Source organism: Falco naumanni, chromosome 14, assembly GCF_017639655.2.
Source record: "Falco naumanni isolate bFalNau1 chromosome 14, bFalNau1.pat, whole genome shotgun sequence".
Taxonomy (NCBI): domain Eukaryota; kingdom Metazoa; phylum Chordata; class Aves; order Falconiformes; family Falconidae; genus Falco; species Falco naumanni.
This window is the reverse complement of record NC_054067.1, coordinates 14,386,515-14,405,946: the sequence shown is the minus strand read 5'-3', so window position 1 is coordinate 14,405,946 and position 19,432 is coordinate 14,386,515. Positions and strand designations below refer to the sequence as shown.

General features: G+C 41.8%; 1 protein-coding gene across 1 annotated transcript; it reads right to left on the bottom strand.

The window, feature by feature from the left end:
* Positions 1 to 1,056: 1,056 nt before the first annotated feature.
* Positions 1,057 to 19,205, bottom strand: IL13RA1 (interleukin 13 receptor subunit alpha 1). The gene is made up of 10 exons (XM_040613996.1): positions 19,063 to 19,205; positions 15,733 to 15,890; positions 13,483 to 13,618; positions 11,539 to 11,659; positions 9,175 to 9,359; positions 8,627 to 8,778; positions 7,221 to 7,353; positions 6,660 to 6,756; positions 5,969 to 6,053; positions 1,057 to 3,835 (listed from the first exon to the last, which is right to left on the bottom strand). Exons 1-10 carry the CDS (start codon positions 19,139 to 19,141, stop codon positions 3,719 to 3,721), a joined length of 1,263 nt encoding a protein of 420 aa, XP_040469930.1. The 5' UTR covers positions 19,142 to 19,205; the 3' UTR covers positions 1,057 to 3,718.
* Between the last annotated feature and the right edge of the window lie 227 nt (positions 19,206 to 19,432).

The window sequence follows — 19,432 nt, the reverse complement described above, 5'->3', positions numbered from 1 at the left end:
CTACCTCCTGCTCTTGCGTGGGTGAGGGGAAAACCCTCCAAACCTGAGAGTTTCTTTTTCTTTTTTAATGAAAAAATAAATCAGCATTTCCCTTTCAGGGGAAATTTTGAATATTTGAAGTTCCAACTCAGAACTAAGTTTATTGAATACTTTCCAGTGAATGGAAATACCCAATCTGTGAATAGCTCAGCCTAGTAAGCATTGAATCACCACGGCTTACAATTCGGTGTTCATCTATCGACTCCTTTAACTATCTCATGGCATTCTTTAACTGAATTAAAATTCACAAAAAAGAAATGAAGTGTTTAATTTTTCTAGGATGGCCAAAACTTAAGTTATTTAACATAATGTATTAAAATAGGAAAAGATCACTTATAAGGAGTGATTAAAATCATCTTTGCTATTGCCAGCAAAACTGTAGAACTGGGGAAAAAAATCCAAACAATCTTGCTTTTTAATGTCACAATTTATGCCTTAATTATGAATGATCTGCTCACTGAACTGAAGGGAACAAAGTATGCTTTCTCTGAATCTTTCAAAGAAGCCATTGCTAACGTGTTTATTTGGCACTTGAACACGTTTGGGTCTAAGCAACTAGGCAATGGCTTTCATCAGTTTAGCAACCTGGCATTTGCAACGACTTCAGCAGCTAACAAAGACACATAAAATACCGGAGCTATGTTTGGTAAGGCTGCAGCAACCTCAGTCAAATTCTAGTTTGAGAATTTATTAACTCTCTACAGCACTACGAAAAAACATGCCAACGCCAGAAAGTAGCATGGCACTGAGTACGCAGAGGGTGACAGCAGCAGTCTCGTGCACAGCTCCATCTCCATTTCATTACCCCAGCCACAAAACCAGCAGCTGTAGCATTCCCCACCGATTGCATGGGCCAAGTTCACTTCTGAAAGGGAAGAAGGCAAAGCAACACTCAAGATTTTCTACTCTGCACTTTGCATGCCTCAAACATGGCTTCTCATTACACCACTTCTGTCTCTGTTTACCTTCTCAACCCAAGAACGAAATGCAATTATATTGAAAGACATTCAAACATTGTTTATATAAATGAACAAACATTTATTCATATAAACAAGCAGACTTACAGATCAAGAAACTGCAATGAAGAACAAAAAAATTATAGCAAAACTTGGAAACCGTCAAGCTAAAAATACCCTAGCTATAAACAGGACACTAAGATGAAAATATACTCAGACACTTACTTTACATGCCAAAACACAGGGTCAGGAAATCCATCCATTAGGAAGTGTGTCAATTAATATTATTCAGGAAACAAAGAATTACCCAAAACATTTCTGTACAGTGATCTAAACCATCCTCTGCATCTGTGTCTTCCCTTTGGTCTAACACCTTCCATCTGGTGTTCCCCCCCTCCTTTGGCTTTATGAATTATTTTTTTTAAACATAAACACCAAAACAAAACTCACGAGAATTTAGGGTCAAACACCAAGGATCATCTTCCTAGATCACCATACTGAAAGCCACAAAACTTTATATTACACCATTATGCTTACTTACCTTGAAATCATACATTTCTGTTTGTCTAATGGTCTATGATGAGCTACATTCTAGATGAGGTAGATTTGAGAAGTATTTATATCACTATAACGATAAACATGTTGTGGGGGAGAGGGAATGAACTTGGCAGAGGAATTTAATTACCCTTTCTCCCCACGCTATTCCTTTACCTCTGGAATACCAGACAGCGCTGCTAGCTGACTTTGTATAACCTGAGTTTTGTTTTATTTCACTGAAATCCCTGAGGTTTTATTCTTCTTTTGTTTCATTAACCAATTTTTATAACGTCTTTTTATTTTTTTAGCCTGATTGTAAGTAAAAGATTTAAGCTAATATGGGGTCTGCTAGTTCTGCTACATGTCTTCTCTCCTTTCGACCTCTGGTACCGAGAGATGTGGAAGAAACTGTTTATCTGAGGCTCAGTAGGGACTGAGGGAAGAATTGGATTTATTGAGAGGGAGGGAATATATAAGAGTATAAAGGATGTAAATTTGTAGCTAAAACCCAAGGGCTTTTATTTCTACTTTTTGCTGAACAGTATGTTCTAAACCTATAGGATTTAATTTCAGATTTTTGATTGAATGGAGTTTGAGGACAGGGCTAAACTTTAAAAAGCTTAGTGGCTACAGAATTTGTTCCTAGCAAACTTCTGAGGACATCTCTTCCCAGTCTGCTAAGACTGACTACATCACTGACAGACGTGTCTGCACTTAATGGGAGAAGCAAGAAATTCCTGAACACTAACTGTAAACAGCTTGCACCGATCCCTTTCTCCCCATTGCATTACTTTCTGCCTCCAGCACAATTAAGGAACTGCTGTTAACACTCTTGTAGCACAGGGTAGAAACTAATGCTCAGAATTCTGAGCAGAGAAATCTCACAGCTGTGCCAGAAAACATCTGTTGAGCTTTGCTGGGTAAAGCAACCTCAAAACAAAACCATCAAATTAACAAATCAAATCACAATTTACAAAAATAAAAAAAAAAGTCATCAAGTTAACATACAGAAGAAAAATATTTTTAGAAGTCAAATCAGTACCTTGTTTTAAATTGCTAAGCTCCTAGAGGGGAAGCTCAAATCACAACCTCATCACCACAGAAAGAATAAAGCTTATCCCTTTGGAAGAAGGTCAAGGTTGTCACCCCTTCTTCCTTCAAATCCATCAGCTTAGCAGTAAGGATGGGTCTTGAAGCCTTTGAATTAATTTGGTTTCAGTGGTTTAGCACCTGCTAATCAATTTGACCACAGCTCCTCAGAGTCACACATCCAACTTGGTAATTTTGCTGGACAGACTCAAGATGACTTAACTTCCAAAAACTGGGTGTTGTCAGGCCAATATGGCCAAAGCAGAATCAGTGTGGTAAGACTCAATACAGTTACTTGCCACTACGTAACACAAGTAAAAAATTCTATTTATCATCTTAAACAAAGTATAATTAACTCAAGAAGTCCATAAAGGCAAGGCATCCGAGGACAGGCACTTGAAAGGTTAAAAAACCAGGTCTTTTCTATGAATAGTCTGAATGCTAACAGGAACCTGGAGTGGCTTTCCATACACATTTTAAAAGAAAAAACAACTCTCTTCTATGGGGTTTGACCAGGCCACAGTGGCACACATCAACCAGAAGTGTAAGAAGGTCAGTCCATAAATGCCCTCTGGAAAGCGCCTTGCCCTTGATCACATGAAACAGGCTATCTACACACGGTCCGTGTGCTGGCATCCTACCAGCAGCAGCTCAGCACAGTAGCACTAATGAGCCACCTACTGTAAACGAGCCTCATCCCACCGGCTGCAAAACAGAACCAAATACTTCAGAGAAGTCACAGTGCTTGCTCCAAAAAACTCATTTACAGTCTAACATGAGGCACAAACACGAGTGCAAATGACAAGTAATAAGGCAGAGCTGGCTGGAGCCAAAATGTGAGATGCTGCAATGCAGTCACATGAAATTTATGTACATGCTCATCTCGAATGATCCAAGACAAGTATTCTAGCAGAGACGGAGGAATGGGCACTGTTCGCAATGTGTCTTCTGAACGTCAGAGAAGTAAGGCTCAGAGGGAACTTGGTAAGCTGAAAGCTGGTGAATGTCTTGCAGGTCCCTTCACATGTACATTGTCACCTGAGGTACGGGAGCAAGAATGAAAGTTTCCTCATCTTTCACTGATAAAGCAGAGCTTATCAGTTTTCGTTTTCAGAATTAGCACACACTGGAGTTTCTGTTAAGATTAAAGAATGAATTTCTTCTTCCTTGATTAACCTGTTGTAAGCATGCACCTGATCATCCTTTGCACATCTCTGAAAGAGAACAACAACATTTTTAACACCACTTCCTCATGACGAGCATTGTTTTTTCAGCCCAAGACGACAGACCCGTTCCACAAGGCGTAGCCTTTATTACGGTGAAAAAGCCACGGTAGCTGGGCAACAAACTGTGCTTCCTAGGGGCATGGCTTAGGCCTGGTTGATGGAAGAGTTGTCCTCTCTGGAGATGAGGAAGACTGAAGGTTGGTCCCCACCTCAACAGTGCTTCCTACTACAGCTTAGGGGCAAAGCTCGGGCAGGAGGATGTACAAGTGAGGATGTACGTGCTTAGTAAATTTTTCACTGAGACACTAAGCACACAGAGAAGATCAAGATAATACTGAGGCAAGAACATAGCATTACTTGGGCAGTCACAAAGCACTTGTCAAGGCACGACAAAGCGTAACAGCTACCATATTTATGATCCCCATGGCTGAGAGTCCCGCCTTAGTCCCATAAAGGCCAATACATGCTGAAATATGTATTATTATATATTATATATTGAACTAGGAGGCCCCTATCCGTGGTACTGGTGAGGCCGCCCCTCGAATCCTGTGTTCAGCTTTGGGCCCCTCACTGCCAGGGGGACGTGGAGGGGCTGGAGCGTGTCCAGAGCCGGGCAGGGGCTGGGGAAGGGGCTGGGGCACGAGGCTGGTGGGGGGCGGCTGAGGGGACTGGGGGGGCTGGTCTGGAGAGGAGGAGGCTCAGGGGGGCCCTGACCGCTCTCTGCAGCTCCCTGGCAGGGGCTGTAGGCAGGGGGGGTCGGTCTGTTCCCCCAGGTAACGAGCGACAGGACAAGGGGAAACGGCCTCGAGTTGCACCAGGGGAGGGTTAGATTGGGTAGGAGGAAAAATGTCTTCACTGAAAGGGTTGTCAAGCACTGGAACAGGCTGCCCAGGGAGGTGGTGGAGTCACCATCCCTGGAGGTGTTTAAAATATGTGAAGATGTGGCACTTCGGGGCATGGTTTAGTGGTGGCCATGGCAGCGCTGGGTAAACAATCCAAACTAAATGATTCTATGCTTTCCACATAGTTCTAGTTTATTATTAGGTGAACTTGGAATGCCCCCGTAGAAAAAGGGAATTTTTCTGGATTTTGGACTCCATTTGCAATTGGGAAGCCTAGGCCTGAAAAGGAGACTTACTTTCAGGAAGCAAGCAATTCCTGCAACTCCTATTCAACTGAGAACATGCAATGCACATGCAGCACCAGATACCCAGACAGTCATTATCCTCTGCAAATGTTTCACAGGTGGCACAAGTTTTGAGATGCCACAGTGAGTCAGAAGGTCCCTTCCATACGAGGACCGCATATGAACAGGACCACAGGGAACAACAAATGTTGCCTCATGTCCGGGTTTGAATTATGGCTTGTCAGTGTACTTCCCTCGAGAATTTCATAAAGAGCTGCTGAGTTAAAATTTGTTCAGAAATAAGACTTTCCATAATCAGCATTATGTTTATTTTTGCTGAAATAATTGCCCATAGTCAGTCTTTCATCAACCAAACCCTGAAGCAACTATAGTTAGTTTTGCTCTTTCGCCAATGACAAGCTAAATGTCCTGATTTACTTTATAGGTAACTGATAAATGTGAAAGTGCCAAAACTACAAGTTGATGGAAGTCAGATACGAATAGCTTTATCCAGCATCATAAATATCAGCAACTAGAGGAGAAAGACTTGAATGTTCAGGAGAAGTAGTTTAACAGAGTTGCAATAAAAAACCCCAACCAACCAAACCCCACACCACACAAAAAAATAAACCACCCCAAAACAAAACCACTAATCCCCCCTCAAACAACCCCAGAAACAACAACCAGAAAACCCTCACCCCAAAAATCCAACCCAAAACACATTTAAGAGACTAGCAGTCTGTGAACTAACAGAATAATGCAATTCTACCAACGTATTTATAAAGGTATATGCAATTTGAGGGGGAAAAAAAAAAATCCCCTCAGCTTTGGATAATTGTTTCTGAACAACTCTTACTATTGTAAATACTTAATCTTCATACAACGTGCTTACTTCCATACAGTTTGGTTTTAGACAAACGTATTAGGAAGAAGGAAACTGGAAGCTTACAGATTCCAGTTCAATAGATTAGTTGGCCCAACAGCTTCTTACTGACCTGGGAATCCTCGTTCTGCTCTCCAAACATGCGCTTAAGAATTTCTCTAGGGTCCGGAATTGGTGGGAGAATTAGTATCTTCAGCCTTCAGAAAATTAAAACCAGAAGATTTCGATAAAAGATATATTAATTTAAAAATCACCATTTCAGAGTCATACGTGGGTGCAGTCAAGAAAATTTGTGGAGTCAGCTTTGGCATCACTGGCCAGCCTTCACTTCTGTGTAACTGTATCCAATTCTTATTTTTACTCCCCAAACCAAAAGGAAATGGGAATATTCACACAAACAGATGCTAGATAACTTTCACTCTTGACAAAGAGAGCAGCAAATGTAGACTTTTTTACAAAAATCTGGTAAAATATACTTTACATATAAGCCTAATTTTTAATTTAGACTTCATTGCTGAAAGAGACGGGATGCAATAGCTGTGCAACAAGAATCTAACTGTAAGCAGATATAAGCAACATTACCCAAGTGCAATCACAGCATCTGTATAGTCTGTAAAGCTAATTCTAACGACTAAGGCACAATGGTGCTGCCATTTTTGCTATGCAATACTGTTCCGGCTAAAAGAGATGCTACTGAAACATGCCACATCATGGACAGTTACAATTCTTCTCTCTTGCAGGTAACACTAGTCAAAGACCGATCAGAATTAGTGGATTGCAAATAAAGAGAGACTGTTATTTACCTTTTTAGATAAACAAGCAGAATTATCATAGATACTGCTACTATTAATGGAATGGTGATTATTAAAACGAAATGGAATGTAGAGTCCACCTTCTCACCTGGAAAAGGAAAACAAAAATTTTAGAAACTTAGGGATATTTTGAGAGGCTTTTTATGACAGCAAATTAAGTAATTCTCTAATTTGTTCACAGACTGAATGTTTTTCAAATACACTAGCACTTTTGTAGGCAACGACTCATTTTTCAAAGCATGATATTGTGATGTAGATACATTTGGCAGGAAAATGCATAACCAGCAAGACTCAAGGCTTAAAAACTGACAGCACTGGAAAGGGGTGATTGCACAACTATATAGATGGCAACCCCGTCAACATATATAGCAGTACAGGTAGTAACTGATGACACTGCTGAAGGGCTAGAACTCTCCTGCCCTCTTTGTAAGTAAAATTAAATAGATCTAGGGAGGTGATCTTTGACTCCCGTTTATTTAGCAGACAAAAGGTATTTGATGCTTTACAGATTAAGAATAAGGTGCAGCAGATTGCAGGAACGATTGCTCTCACCAACACTCTTTTCTTCACTCCAGTCACTGTAGAGCTTGCTGCTGTAACACTCAGGCTTTGGTTTTGCTCTCACTTTGAAGATGTACTTGCTGCTACGATCAACACTAGGCATTGACATATAATTATTTTCAACCTAAGGTAAAAAGAAATGTTAGTAATTTCACAAAGCAAATTAATTACCATTCTCAGTCATTTACAAGCCTGTTTCCATTGTGCAGTTAACGTACCCTGAATGTTTTGATGGAAGATCTTTTTGTGAATACTGTACTCCACAAAAAAGGACATAGTGGCATTTAACCAGCACAGACTGCCTAAACAGATTCCAAACCTAAGATTTATTCTTGTTCACTGCTACTTCTATCACACAGCATTTGGCATCAATGATTAAACTAAGACTCAGCATCTGGAATAGTGCCTTTTTTTTTTTTTGAGAAACATCTTAGATATATGCTGCCATTCCCTCTCTGTCAGGGCAGCAATGTTGATCTAACTTCAACCACACTGAAGTCTTCTGTGATACCTCTACAGAGACACATACCCTAGATGGGATAGAACTTCACTTACTTGTGATCCAAAATGCCAGATTCACGAGACAAGTTGGTATTATTCGAGTCTGGTAAATTTAGGGTAGGGCAAACAACTAAATATATGCCATAGGAGAAGACTACCACCTTACTTTGAAATTTATCAGGCTGTTAACCATTCTGATCAAACAGTACAGTCACTTTTGCTATGCAGATACAGGCATGAGTATATCCAGACACTGAACTCAATGCTTTTTATATGTACATTAAAATCAGCATATCTCAGAGTGCACTTTTTCTCCCCGTTTGCTTTTTCCTTTTTTCCACGCCCTGCCCCCATTCTCAGTGTTTTCACCCCCTTGCTTTTCTGTATAACATTCTGTGTTCTTATGTGCACCAGAAAATAATTTTGCTTTCTGGTAATCAAGTCACTCCATTCAAGAACAAGGCAGTCATATGACCAAGCGCAGACCAACAATCAGAAAACCCAACACCAACAGACCAGAGTCCTGTATCACTGAGCAGCAAACAAGTACATGCACCATTGTGTCTTTCCTGATAAATGTTGTTTACTTCAGTACATACTTCTGTATCGGACTGTTCTTACACGTTACGGCTTTGCCCTAACAAACGATGGCAAGGATTCAGAAGACTCGTGTGAACTGTGGTGTATAGATATCACTGCCAGAAACCTTCTGTACGGGAGAAAAATCTTAGGTCCACGCAACACTTCCACCTAGTGCACCAGACTCATTCACATGCAGCATACACAATTTTTCATTTTTAAACAGCAAATTCTGCATTACTGTGAATATAGCAACACAAATTAGAAGAGATACCTAGGAAAGAAATCACAGTTAACTGTAAGTAATGAAAAATTACTTTAATTATCTGAGCTGTGTCCAAATCTCCATTGTGATATTCAACTTCATAAAATAAACAATTTTCTGGGAAGGTGTCTGATTCACTCCATTCTAGATATATTTCATCATTAATCTTTGACAGCATAACTTGTCTCGGTGTAGCAGGTTTTACTGAAAAGCAAAAAGGAAGAATTAGTTAAAAAGTGTATCACACTGTTTACAAAAATTGTTCAAGTCCTGTATTGCATATTACTACATTTAATACAAGTTTAGGAACAGAAAGGAAAAAGTCACCACCAAAAAGTCAAGAAAAAATAAAAACCAGTAAAGAATAAGAGTAAAAATGAATGGAAAATGACCCCCGAACTCCCCAAATATCCCTCCACTCCTGAAAAGCAAACCCTGTCTATATAATTCCCAAATCAAAGATCAACAGAAGATGGGAGCATCTAACATGCAAACATATTGTCTCATCCACAGCTTAGGAGGTGCAAGCTTTCCAAACACAACAATATACTAGTAAATTTGGGGGTTTTATTATTTTTTATAATGTGGTGTTAAACTTACCAAGGGTGGTAGGATTTTTACTTGCACACACAGGCCTAATTTCTTCAGAATCATCTCTAATCAAAATACTTATAGCTGGGTAAGTGCTGGTGACTTTTGGGAAGCTAAGATTGAAAGTGCATCCAGAGATTCCTTGATGCATAGAATAGTTACTGCACTTCTTATGGTCTTTCAAACCATCAAACCTATGGGAATAAAAATATTTTTTTTTAATGTCAAAAGAATAGGACAGCAAGGGGCAGGCTTGTTTTCAAACCTGTGTTAAAAATTCTACAGATTAATCTTGCATTAGAGCTGTACTATAAAAGTAAAGCTAGGCAAAGTCAGAAGCTTCTGATTTATCTCAAGCTTTAGAAAGAACATTATTTTTTAAAAGTGTCAAGTAGCAGAAAGAGAGGCAGGTTTGCTTTATGTCACAGCATCAAAAATAACAGCTGCTTTCAGCTTTGGTTCACATTTTCAAAATTGGAAAACAATTCTGAGGAAAAAAGTGTTCAGAAAGCAAACTAATTTGGATCACCTCCCATCAACAGAATTTCACTTCTGTGCTAGAACAAGCTAATCCATCTCCTTCAGCTATGCCCACGTATTGCAGCTCTTGCTTGAGACAGTTGAGATTCACCAACTGCCTGCATTTGCTTTTCAAAATGTCAGTATTCACTTCTAATAACAGAGAAGCTATGACAAACTTTCTTCCTTGCTTCTCTCCGTTCCCCAAGTCCCAGTGAAAACATGCCAGTAGCTTTTCCTCCTGAGAAAACAGATTATTATTTTTTTAAAATTTATTTAACAGCGATATAGACTCAGTTAGAGCTTCATTTAGGAGCACAATAGGAGTGACGTTTTCCTACCTCACATCTCAACACACATGGGCTGGGGAAGCCAAAACAGTCAGGACAGACCCCTTTTTTATCCCCCCTTCTCACCTCCCGACCCTGGGGCTGATGAAGATGGGAGGCATTCAGAACAGTGAGCAACGTGCAGATCCATCAACCTGCTTTCCTAAGCCTCCACTTCAGCAAGTATCACTGTGCACTGGCTGGATTTGTTTGTTCTAAGCTAATGTTACATTCACATTCATGCTGCATGAAAAGACAGCGTTTAAGAGGAAAGTATCAAGAAGAATATAAAATGGAAGCAAGCAATAACTTTTCAGGTAATTGTTCATTCGTTTCTGAAAAACGAAAACGAAACCAAAAAAACCACCTCACCTGCATTATGGAAAATGTATCTTCCAGTCAAAAAAAAATAAAAAAATCAAGGGTTTCCTTTGTTTTCAGCTTTAAAAATGAGCATTTTTCTTTCTAAGCAGCATGAATTAAAACACTTTGCTGTCACTACAGCTACATCTTTCATTAAAATTCAGGGGTAAGTTGAAAATACATAGCTCTAATCTAAAACATTACTCCAGTAAGTATCCATATACCCAGAAATTCATATCTTCAACACCTCATTGGTACTGTTCTTATAACAAAGAAAAGATTTCTTTGAGTAGCAGCCTAGAGAGAGAACAGTCCTCTCCACATTTAACAGAAGCAGCAAGTTTTCTGCTGTCTGCCACCCAAATGCATTAAGCCTGTGAGACTGCCACTGGAGAGGAAGAGGAAAAAGTTTATTTAGTTCAGATAACAGAAAGCCAATTTAAAACTACAAGAAGCTTTCAGAAAAAAACCTCCAATATTTCTATAGAAGCTAATGCAGCCTGGCATTTCACAAGCCCCATCGGCATGCAGAAGTATGCATAGATTAGCATACACAGATCTTGATGCCAAGGTTTTGCTCACACCACAACTCTGTTTCTTTGGAACAAGTCTATTTATAGCAGTCAGCTGGCAAGCAGGGATGATGATAAAAAGATATTCTCCATAATTTTCAAGGTGAATCAGTTATTTATGACGTTGAAGACACAAGCGAAAGTACTGCCAAGTGTTATTAGTGCTTTCATACCATTTTCCAATGACTCAAGAGCTAACACATACATTAGTGAGTGATTCTGACTTAAACAGCACGTGTTTGTTGGGCTGCAAAGAAAGCAACTAATACATGAGTCTAGCTCAGTTCTCAATTCTTCCCTCTTTGAATCCACAATTAGAAAAAAATTAGAAAGCAATAGCTGTTTTTACAGTGAGCTACAGAAGCTGCCAGTGCTTCATATAATAGTTATATCAACTTCCCAAAGAGACTCAGCAACGGCCACCCTTTGGCCCCGTGAATTTTTCTGTTGGACAGGACACAACACTGATTTGTACACAATGCCCTGGGACCTTGCAAAGCAACAGGAAGCAGACAAGTAAAATGTGTAACGTAAAACTAAAGATCAGCACTAAAGCACTTCAGAGTTGAGAATAAAAACATCATACGAACCAGTAGAACAACGTATAATTGGTATCACTGCTTGTGTTCTCCCCAGGGCGCCATGTACAAACCATGTACTCCAAATTGTGCCAAATGCAGCTCAAGTCAACAGCAGCAGTGCCTGGAATACCTGCAAGGCAAGTTGGAAAGGTCTCTTATTTTGCTAGGGCAGTCTTCTCCCCCATTTCCAGAAGTAAAACATCCCATTTTACAGAACTGAAACTGTCTGGAAGGCAAAGGTGGGTTACCTCTCAGGCTGCACTGCCTATCTCAGCACAGCAAATGATGAATTCCAGTTGTTTATTGCTTGCAACAACTGAAATCTTAGCAGAGGAACTTTTGAATGCAAGCTAATCATAACAGCAAATCCCAGTTTCCACCATGTCTGAGTTACCTGATGCTAAGGACAAGGTGTTGTGCCAGGAAAATATTTTGTTCTCTTAAACTACAGCTACTTTAGAAAGGAGTTAAAGTCACTGGCAGTTATAGGGATAGCACTTAGCTTTGTTATAGTTATTACAGCCATCAACATGAAAACCAGTCAGCATTTAATTACAGTTATCTTCTCCAGATACAGTATTAGGTTTCTGAGTATTCTGAATATGGAAATACCTGTAGAACTTAAACATGGACAAAAGCAACACCGGGTAAGTTCAATGTTTAGTTGACACCCATATACCTCTAGACATTGAACCTCTTTAACATACATTCTGTAACTTGGGTTTTCAGGGTAAGTACAAAGGAGTACATAGCAATTGTGAATAGAGATGTCAATGTATCTCCCAGGCAGAGCAATTACGGAACAAGTCTTTCATATTCAATCTTGCATTTTTGTACAAATTCTTTATTATCACATTACAGCATATTAGATATTTTTTCCTTGTAACAAGTAACAACATCTCCATGAACTGAAAGTAAAAGGCATGCTAATTTTACCAACAGTCCAGGCTTTTATTGATAGCAAACGCCCAGCTACCATCTACTTCCCAGCCTGCATTCTCCCTGAAGCAGCAACTGTCTAATAGTATAGGAAAATGAAGCAGTCTTCCTATTAGAAGGGGCATTGAAAAATATTTTATCTGCAAGCGGACTTTTAAAAGCCCCGGCCTGTTAAGTACATGCTGTCCTAATGATCCACTTCCCAGGGTTCCCAGAATACCCCTTTGACAGACCGACAGACAAGCCTGGTAAGATCTCAGATTCTCCTGTCTGCACACGGTTTTCATCCACATCAAGTCACACTCTTGGGTCAGACAGACTTTTACTACTCAAGGCAAGAGGCTCTACTGCTGTACCTCCTCGCTTCCAGCATCCAGAAGAATATATTATCCCTTACAGTCTGCTTCCTAACAATTTTGCTACGGATCCCTTGCTTCTGGGTGTCTAGAAACAAAAAAATGTTTTTCCTCTATTCATTTTGCTATGCACAGTTTTGTAGACCCTAGTCACCTCCTTTGAAAAAGAGCAAACCCTACTATAACTATTCAAGTCATTTATTTATTCGACAGGTTGCTAAATTTGCTAGATTCATCGCTCTCTCATTTACAACGGTAACGTTACTTTAGGGACTTCTGCTTGTACAGAAAATCATACAAAATAAAGCGACTTAGGTGTTAAGTTACAAAGTCAGGAGGCTTAATACAACCGAAGTTATCTCTTGTCCCATAACCACAGCACAGCAGGGACAAGAATGACAGGAACCACAAAAATCATTTAAACGTCTTGGAAGAGCATTTACATTTTACAAGCTTCCCCATAATTTTTTTAAGCATCAGAAGACTGTTTATGTTTAAATGTAGGATAATTGAATCGCTCTGTTGAAGCTCCGTCAGTTGAGCTAACCCTTGTGTCTGGTATCTCCCCATGACGTATTTCTGCAATATTTTGCTATAATAGCAGAGAAAACAAGGCCAAGCCAGGTCTGTCCCAAGGTCTGGCTGCTGCATGTGTTACCTTTGGGCAGAAGGGAGGTCTCCACCCACCGGCTGGGCTCGCTGACATTACCGTACTTGCACTCACTTCTCACTTTGAAACGCATTTCCTCATTCAAGGACGTATCTGTCACACGGAAGCGACTCTTACTCCATTCCTGGGTTTCAAAGGGGGAAGAAAACCAGAACATTTGGTGTACCACATCAGACCCACGGGAATTACTACGAATGGAAGAATGTGTTACAGGCCCTCAAAGTCTGAGCTCAAAGCCAAATGAAACAAGTGTCTGACAACGTGGAAAGCCTCAGCATCACCTGGCTTTTCTTTTTCCTTATCAGGCAGACTCAGAAGTCGAAGGAAAACTACTTCTACTTCAGCAAGCTGTAGACACGAGCAAAGGCCACACAGAGATCAAAGAACAAGTATAACGTGGGGGAAAATGATCCTAGAGTAAGTCTTCATGGATAACGCAAAATGAGCGTGTTTATACTACAGCTATACAAACAGAGCTTACAGATCTAACCTGGCACCTTCCTCTGTGTGTGCGCACATAAGCGCATGACAAACATAAGAAGGAACATTTGAAGACATAACCAAAAGCAATAAGAAGAGTGGACACGGATTTAAGCAGCAAAAGAAAAAGAAAATGAAAGCAAATCCACAAACAGCAATTAAATACAGTGATACCACATCAGGCCCAGGTAGTCCATGACCTTCCATTTTCAGAAGACAGTTTGTCTTTGTATGAGAAAAAGGCTTACCCTTTTACCATAGTTTCTTGAGCATCTTTTGTTGGGCTAGGGGGATGCCTTTTATTTAACTGGAAACAGGATTAAAAAAATAAAAAAAAAATATCTTTGTTACGACCAAGAAATGGTGTAACCACTTGTGTATTAAAAAAAAGAAAATAATATTGGCACTAACAAGAGGGCAAGGAAATTAAATAGCAATGGACAAACTAGGTTCTACCAGCTGTCGTGCAAAAAAGATGCACCCAGATGATGCACAGTCTGTTCCATCCTGTCATGTGAAACTGCTGTCCCACAGCTCTTTCACTGCTGCTGACCTTAACGTCCATTAGACCCTTCCACAAACTCATTCAGCTCGTTAACCAAGCAGACTTTCAACTTGCTCATTGGTTAATGAAAAGGTAAATAGGTTTCTGTTGGGTTCACAAGTTCAACTGGCTCATCTAAAGGTCCAGCTAAGATCAGTAGAGAAAGGGGTGTCAAAAATGAAATACCACCCTTTTAGCAGTGTTAAGCCATTAAATAAGTTCAGGTGTTTGAAGGATCACAGTGTTACTTCAAGCTCAGGATATCCTGGAGCTGTCAGAAAGACTACGGCAGTCACCGCACCGAGGCCATGGCAAACTTCAGGCCATAAACCCGTAACAGGGCTCAACAACGGGCTGTTCCAAGAGGCTCTGTATCGATTTTAACTGTATCTGAAATAGCGGTGCTGCTGACCCCACACTTGTTTATTCAAGGCTTCAGATTCTCATGGGTTAGAATTAGAGGCTGACAGTGTATCATCTCACCAGCAATAAATGGTAAAAATGTCCTACAGCTCCTTCGGTACCATGGCAATGCTGCTCTTGGTCCTGACCAAACACTTGCTAATCCACACCAGGGATCACATCTGGGCTTGCAAACCATCTGACACAGATGGAAAACAAATGCCCAAACCAAACAAGTTCTACAATTTCTGTTCCAGGACACAAATGTGTTCCACGTTGCCTTTGCAACACAACCCCCATGACTAATCGTAAGCGCAGGGCCAGGGCAAACGTGGGAGCACCATGCTTGGCGTTACCTCCAGAAGACAAAAGCTGTCAGATCACAGCTACACCAAGGCTAAGGTGCACACCTCTTTCTTAAACTGAGTTCAAAGCAAAGGAGAATAGCCTTTGCAAATTCCCTTTCAAGTCCTAAGGATGCAGACTGCCCTGCATATGTTTTATTTTTCCTAGAAAGCTGCATAAGCAAAGACTGAAACAAGAGTTTTCACATTATTATTATTATTATGGTAGTTCTGTGTTATCGGTAGCAGCTCAATTATCAGAGAGCAACAGGCAGATTTTTCTGACCTGAAGATCCCACATACTGGTATGACTCATTTTTGAGGTTTTGATCCCATGACAAGAATTACAGGCTATATTAAAACTGTATTGTTATATATAGATACATATTCATATGCTTACACACAGAGTTTTATCACAACGAGACATTTACCGGAGCATAGCAAAGTTTAAAGAGGTGATGCACTCACTCTTTTGTGCTGAAGGACCTCACCAATCACAATGTCACTGGAATACTCTAGGTCACAGCTACTGCTGACGTTCTCTGGGGGGTTCCATGTCCAGTTCAGGGTGCAGATTTGGATAAATGAGTAGTCCAGGTTGGATGGAGGTGGAAGAACTTTTGCTCCTAAAAGAAAGAAGTTATCGGTGTCACAATCCTGTTGGTCCACATTTTACCTTTTGTACTACTGACAGATTTTTAACGCTCCAACAGAAAAGAACACAAATGACTCCTCAACTTTCTCAGCTCATATTTGCTATCAGATTAAGCTACTGCCCACTAAATTATTTCTACTATTCTTGCTCAGTCCATCAATTATTTAAATAATTATAAGAAATGCACACACTCAAAAAAAATCACTGAAAAGTAATTTTTAAGAAATCGCAGCATACAACAATATAGTGGCTGTGGTAATGAAACTTATGCTTGTGGAGGGAAGATAAGTCTCATTTTTCATGTCTTTTCCACTGTGAATTTGCATCACACATGCTGAAACTTTAGGAAAAGTAGCACACATATTTTGTGGAGCAATTAATACTTTATTCTACCCGACAATAACCCATCAATGCAGTTTTAGAGAGAAAACTTTAAAAAAACAAGTGATTGCATCTTGCAAGCAACAGTCAGAACCACAATTTAGCCCAAACCAAGCAAAACCGAGAATGTTAAAAAAACAACAAAGAAACCACAATGCTTTTTCAATTACTCACCTATTAAACTTTTAATGCTATGCCCTAGCACAGTGAGCAAAACCAGTGTGGGACAAGTGGCAATTTACTGCTGGCACACTTCAGCAGTACATTTTTTCACCTCTCCAGAAGCCATGTAGAAGCAAAGGAAGAGCCATGACTCAGAGATAGTTGCTGGGATAAATCCATTTCTGCGTTTACCCTTCCTTACTCTTGTGCACTGAGTCACAGCCTACTCAATACCCAGTCACACAGCTTAAAGGTTGCATTAGAAAACAAAAAATTAGAAAACTGCCTGGAAAACTTAAAGTATGTGTCAGACTCCAATTCTAGAAAAAAAAAAAAACCCAGTTGGTAATTCCCTAAGAAAATGAAAGTCAGTGAATTTTGTTTTTCTAAAGGGCTATTCTAATGTGTACTATTAGATGTTAAATAAGAGGCCAAACGAGACTGCTTCTCAAAAGTATCTACAGGTAACATCACCGAGGCACCACCACCTATTAGTCTGTGGAAAGTACCCTTGTTACGCAGTAGTTTCACAAACCTCAAACTGATATCAACTAGCACTGCAGGTCTTGCTCATCCCAGGAAACTTTCTCATCCCAACAGCCAGGCTCAACCTGCTCCAGCATTTGGGAAAGAGCAGAATAATTCCACCAAGATCAGTTTTCCCATCTGAGTCACGGTGCAGCACCGTTTCCTTCTGCTAGCACAAGGAAGAGTGCAGATGGAAAGGCAAAACAGCTTATTTCAGCAAGAAATCTGCTCAAAGCATCCACGTCACTATTATCTTACATTTCCCAAGAGACAGAGCTGCCAAAGCTTGAAGAAAGTTCATCAAACTCCTGGAGCTTTCTCAGACCTTTGCGTAGTTCAAGGCCAGGCAGTAGCAGAGAATGGCCACCATCACCCGCTGGGTGCCCACATGTATGTGTCGATCATGCATGCTTGCACAGAAAATTACTAGGATTTACTGTTTTAGCCTAAACATGCTTAGCTTTTTTGAGTAATTAGAACTTTTGGGAAGTTTTTGTTTGTTTATTCAGTTTTACAGCTGACCTCAGGAGCAGAGAAGAAAACTTTGTTCTTACAAAAATACAGTCTCCCCCAAGAAAATTGAACCTAGCCAGATCTTCTCTGCCTATCACCTGTTCCACTAACAAACATACGAGTGGTTTCAGGAACAGCATCGGGTTAAGTTTGCAAATGACATGTCCTTTAGATCATGTAAACCCAACAAAAAATAATATTTATTCAACAAGACTGCACAGCTCCAAGCATTCTGTCTTTTCGTGATCAAACTTTTTATTACCTACAAGAGTCACAAACCATTTCAAAAATTTACACTGCCATCCCTGATTGCCATTCTGAAGTTCTACACGTTTCCTTTTAATAGGTCTGATTAGGATTAATTGCATTTAAGCTTGCAGATTTCTAACCACACAAAGAAGTAGGAATATTCAAGGTTTATAAATAAATTAATGAACTGTATTAGCACAGAAGTTCAAATCTAGTACGTTTTAGATTAATCTATACAATCCTGAAGCTCTAAAGCCCACGGCTTTAACATTACATTCAGCTGAAGATTTGCTTTCACTCATAGGCTTGGCCAGTCTTGTACTTTTGTTGTATAAAATATACATAGAGGCTAATACTTTTGTTACTAAAATCTCATTGCTACAGCAATTTAGCAGAACAACTCAAAGAGCAACTACAAAACATAGGCAAGACACTATTTCATTTTTAAAAAACAAAGCCACGGTGAAGCTTCTAAGAAAATAAAACGCAGCAGCAACCACCAGGGATTAACTGGGGCAATCCTGCCCAGACAACATTTCATTTCGAAAAGCCGTGATGAGGAAATCATCAACATCACGTATCATAGAAGTGTTGTAAAACTTGTATCTGTATTTTGCCCTCCTTTATTTTCTGGAGGGTGATTTCATCGTTATCAAACGAATTGCAGCCAGCTGGAAAACAGCGAACCTCTGATGCCCGCAAGTGTATTTTTGCACACCAGCAAAGACAGAACTAACAAAGCTTCGAGCCCCGGTTCTTGCCCAACCCTTCCCGGCACAACCGCATCTTTCCCGCAACTAAAGGTCCGCGCTGCCAAAAGCGTGGGAGCTGCAAGGGCCGGCAACGGCGCGGCCGAAGCCCCCTGGGGGGGAACCGCTCGCGGCCGGCGCCCCCCGCAAACCGCTGCCGCGCCGGGCCCCCGCGGGGCAGGAGGGCGGTGGGCTTCGGCGTGGGCTTCGGCGGCAGAGGCAGCCCCGGCAGCCCCAGAGAAGCGCTCACGCGCCGTCTGCCCACCTCTCAAAGGCTGCGCTGCGGAGGGGCAGAGTCCCCAGCACCGCCGCCCCTCTGCCCGGCGAGCGGCAGGGCGCACCGCCGGCTCCGCTGACGCGCTGCGGGGCCGTTTCTACTACAAAAAGAACGTATTTCACCGAAACGCGCGGAGCGACGTGCCCCGAGCCTCCGCCGCCGCCGCCCGCGCCCCCCGCCGCCGCCTCCTCACGCGTGTCCCGGCCCCGGGCAGGCCGGCAGCGAGCGGCCCCGCGGCGGGGCGAGCCCGGTGGTCCCGCCGTGCCCTCCCCCGCCGCCCCTACCTGCCGCCGTCCCCGCGGCGGCCGCCCAGCAGACGGCGAGGAGCAGCCGGCAGCGCAGCGGGGCCGCGGGACCGTCCATGGCTCCGGCGGCGCGGCCCCGGCTCCCACTTCCCGCGGCGGGGGCCGAGCCAGACGGGAAGAGCGGCGGCGCGGCCCGCCCAGGTTAACCCGAGCGGCGCGGGGAGCCCGCCGGCCCGCCCCGCTACCTGGGCAGCACCGCCCGCCCCCGCCCCGCCTCCCGGCCACCGGCGCCCGGTGCTCCCCGGCGGCCAGGGCCGCTTCCCACCGCCCCCCGGCCCCGCGCCCCTCCCGCTGCTGTCACCCTCTGTGTCACACCCTGCGTCGCCCCCTCCCTTCCTTCCGATGGCCA

Coding starts and splice junctions, on each gene's coding strand:
- IL13RA1 (XM_040613996.1), bottom strand. CDS start 19,141: ATGGACGGTCCCGCGGCCCCGCTGCGCTGCCGGCTGCTCCTCGCCGTC. Junction 15,891..19,062: donor CGCCGCGGGGACGGCGGCAG/GTAGGGGCGGCG, acceptor TCTTTCTTTTAG/GAGCAAAAGTTCTTCCACCT. Junction 7,354..8,626: donor ACACAGCTCAGATAATTAAA/GTAATTTTTCAT, acceptor TTTTTACCTTAG/GTTGAAAATAATTATATGTC.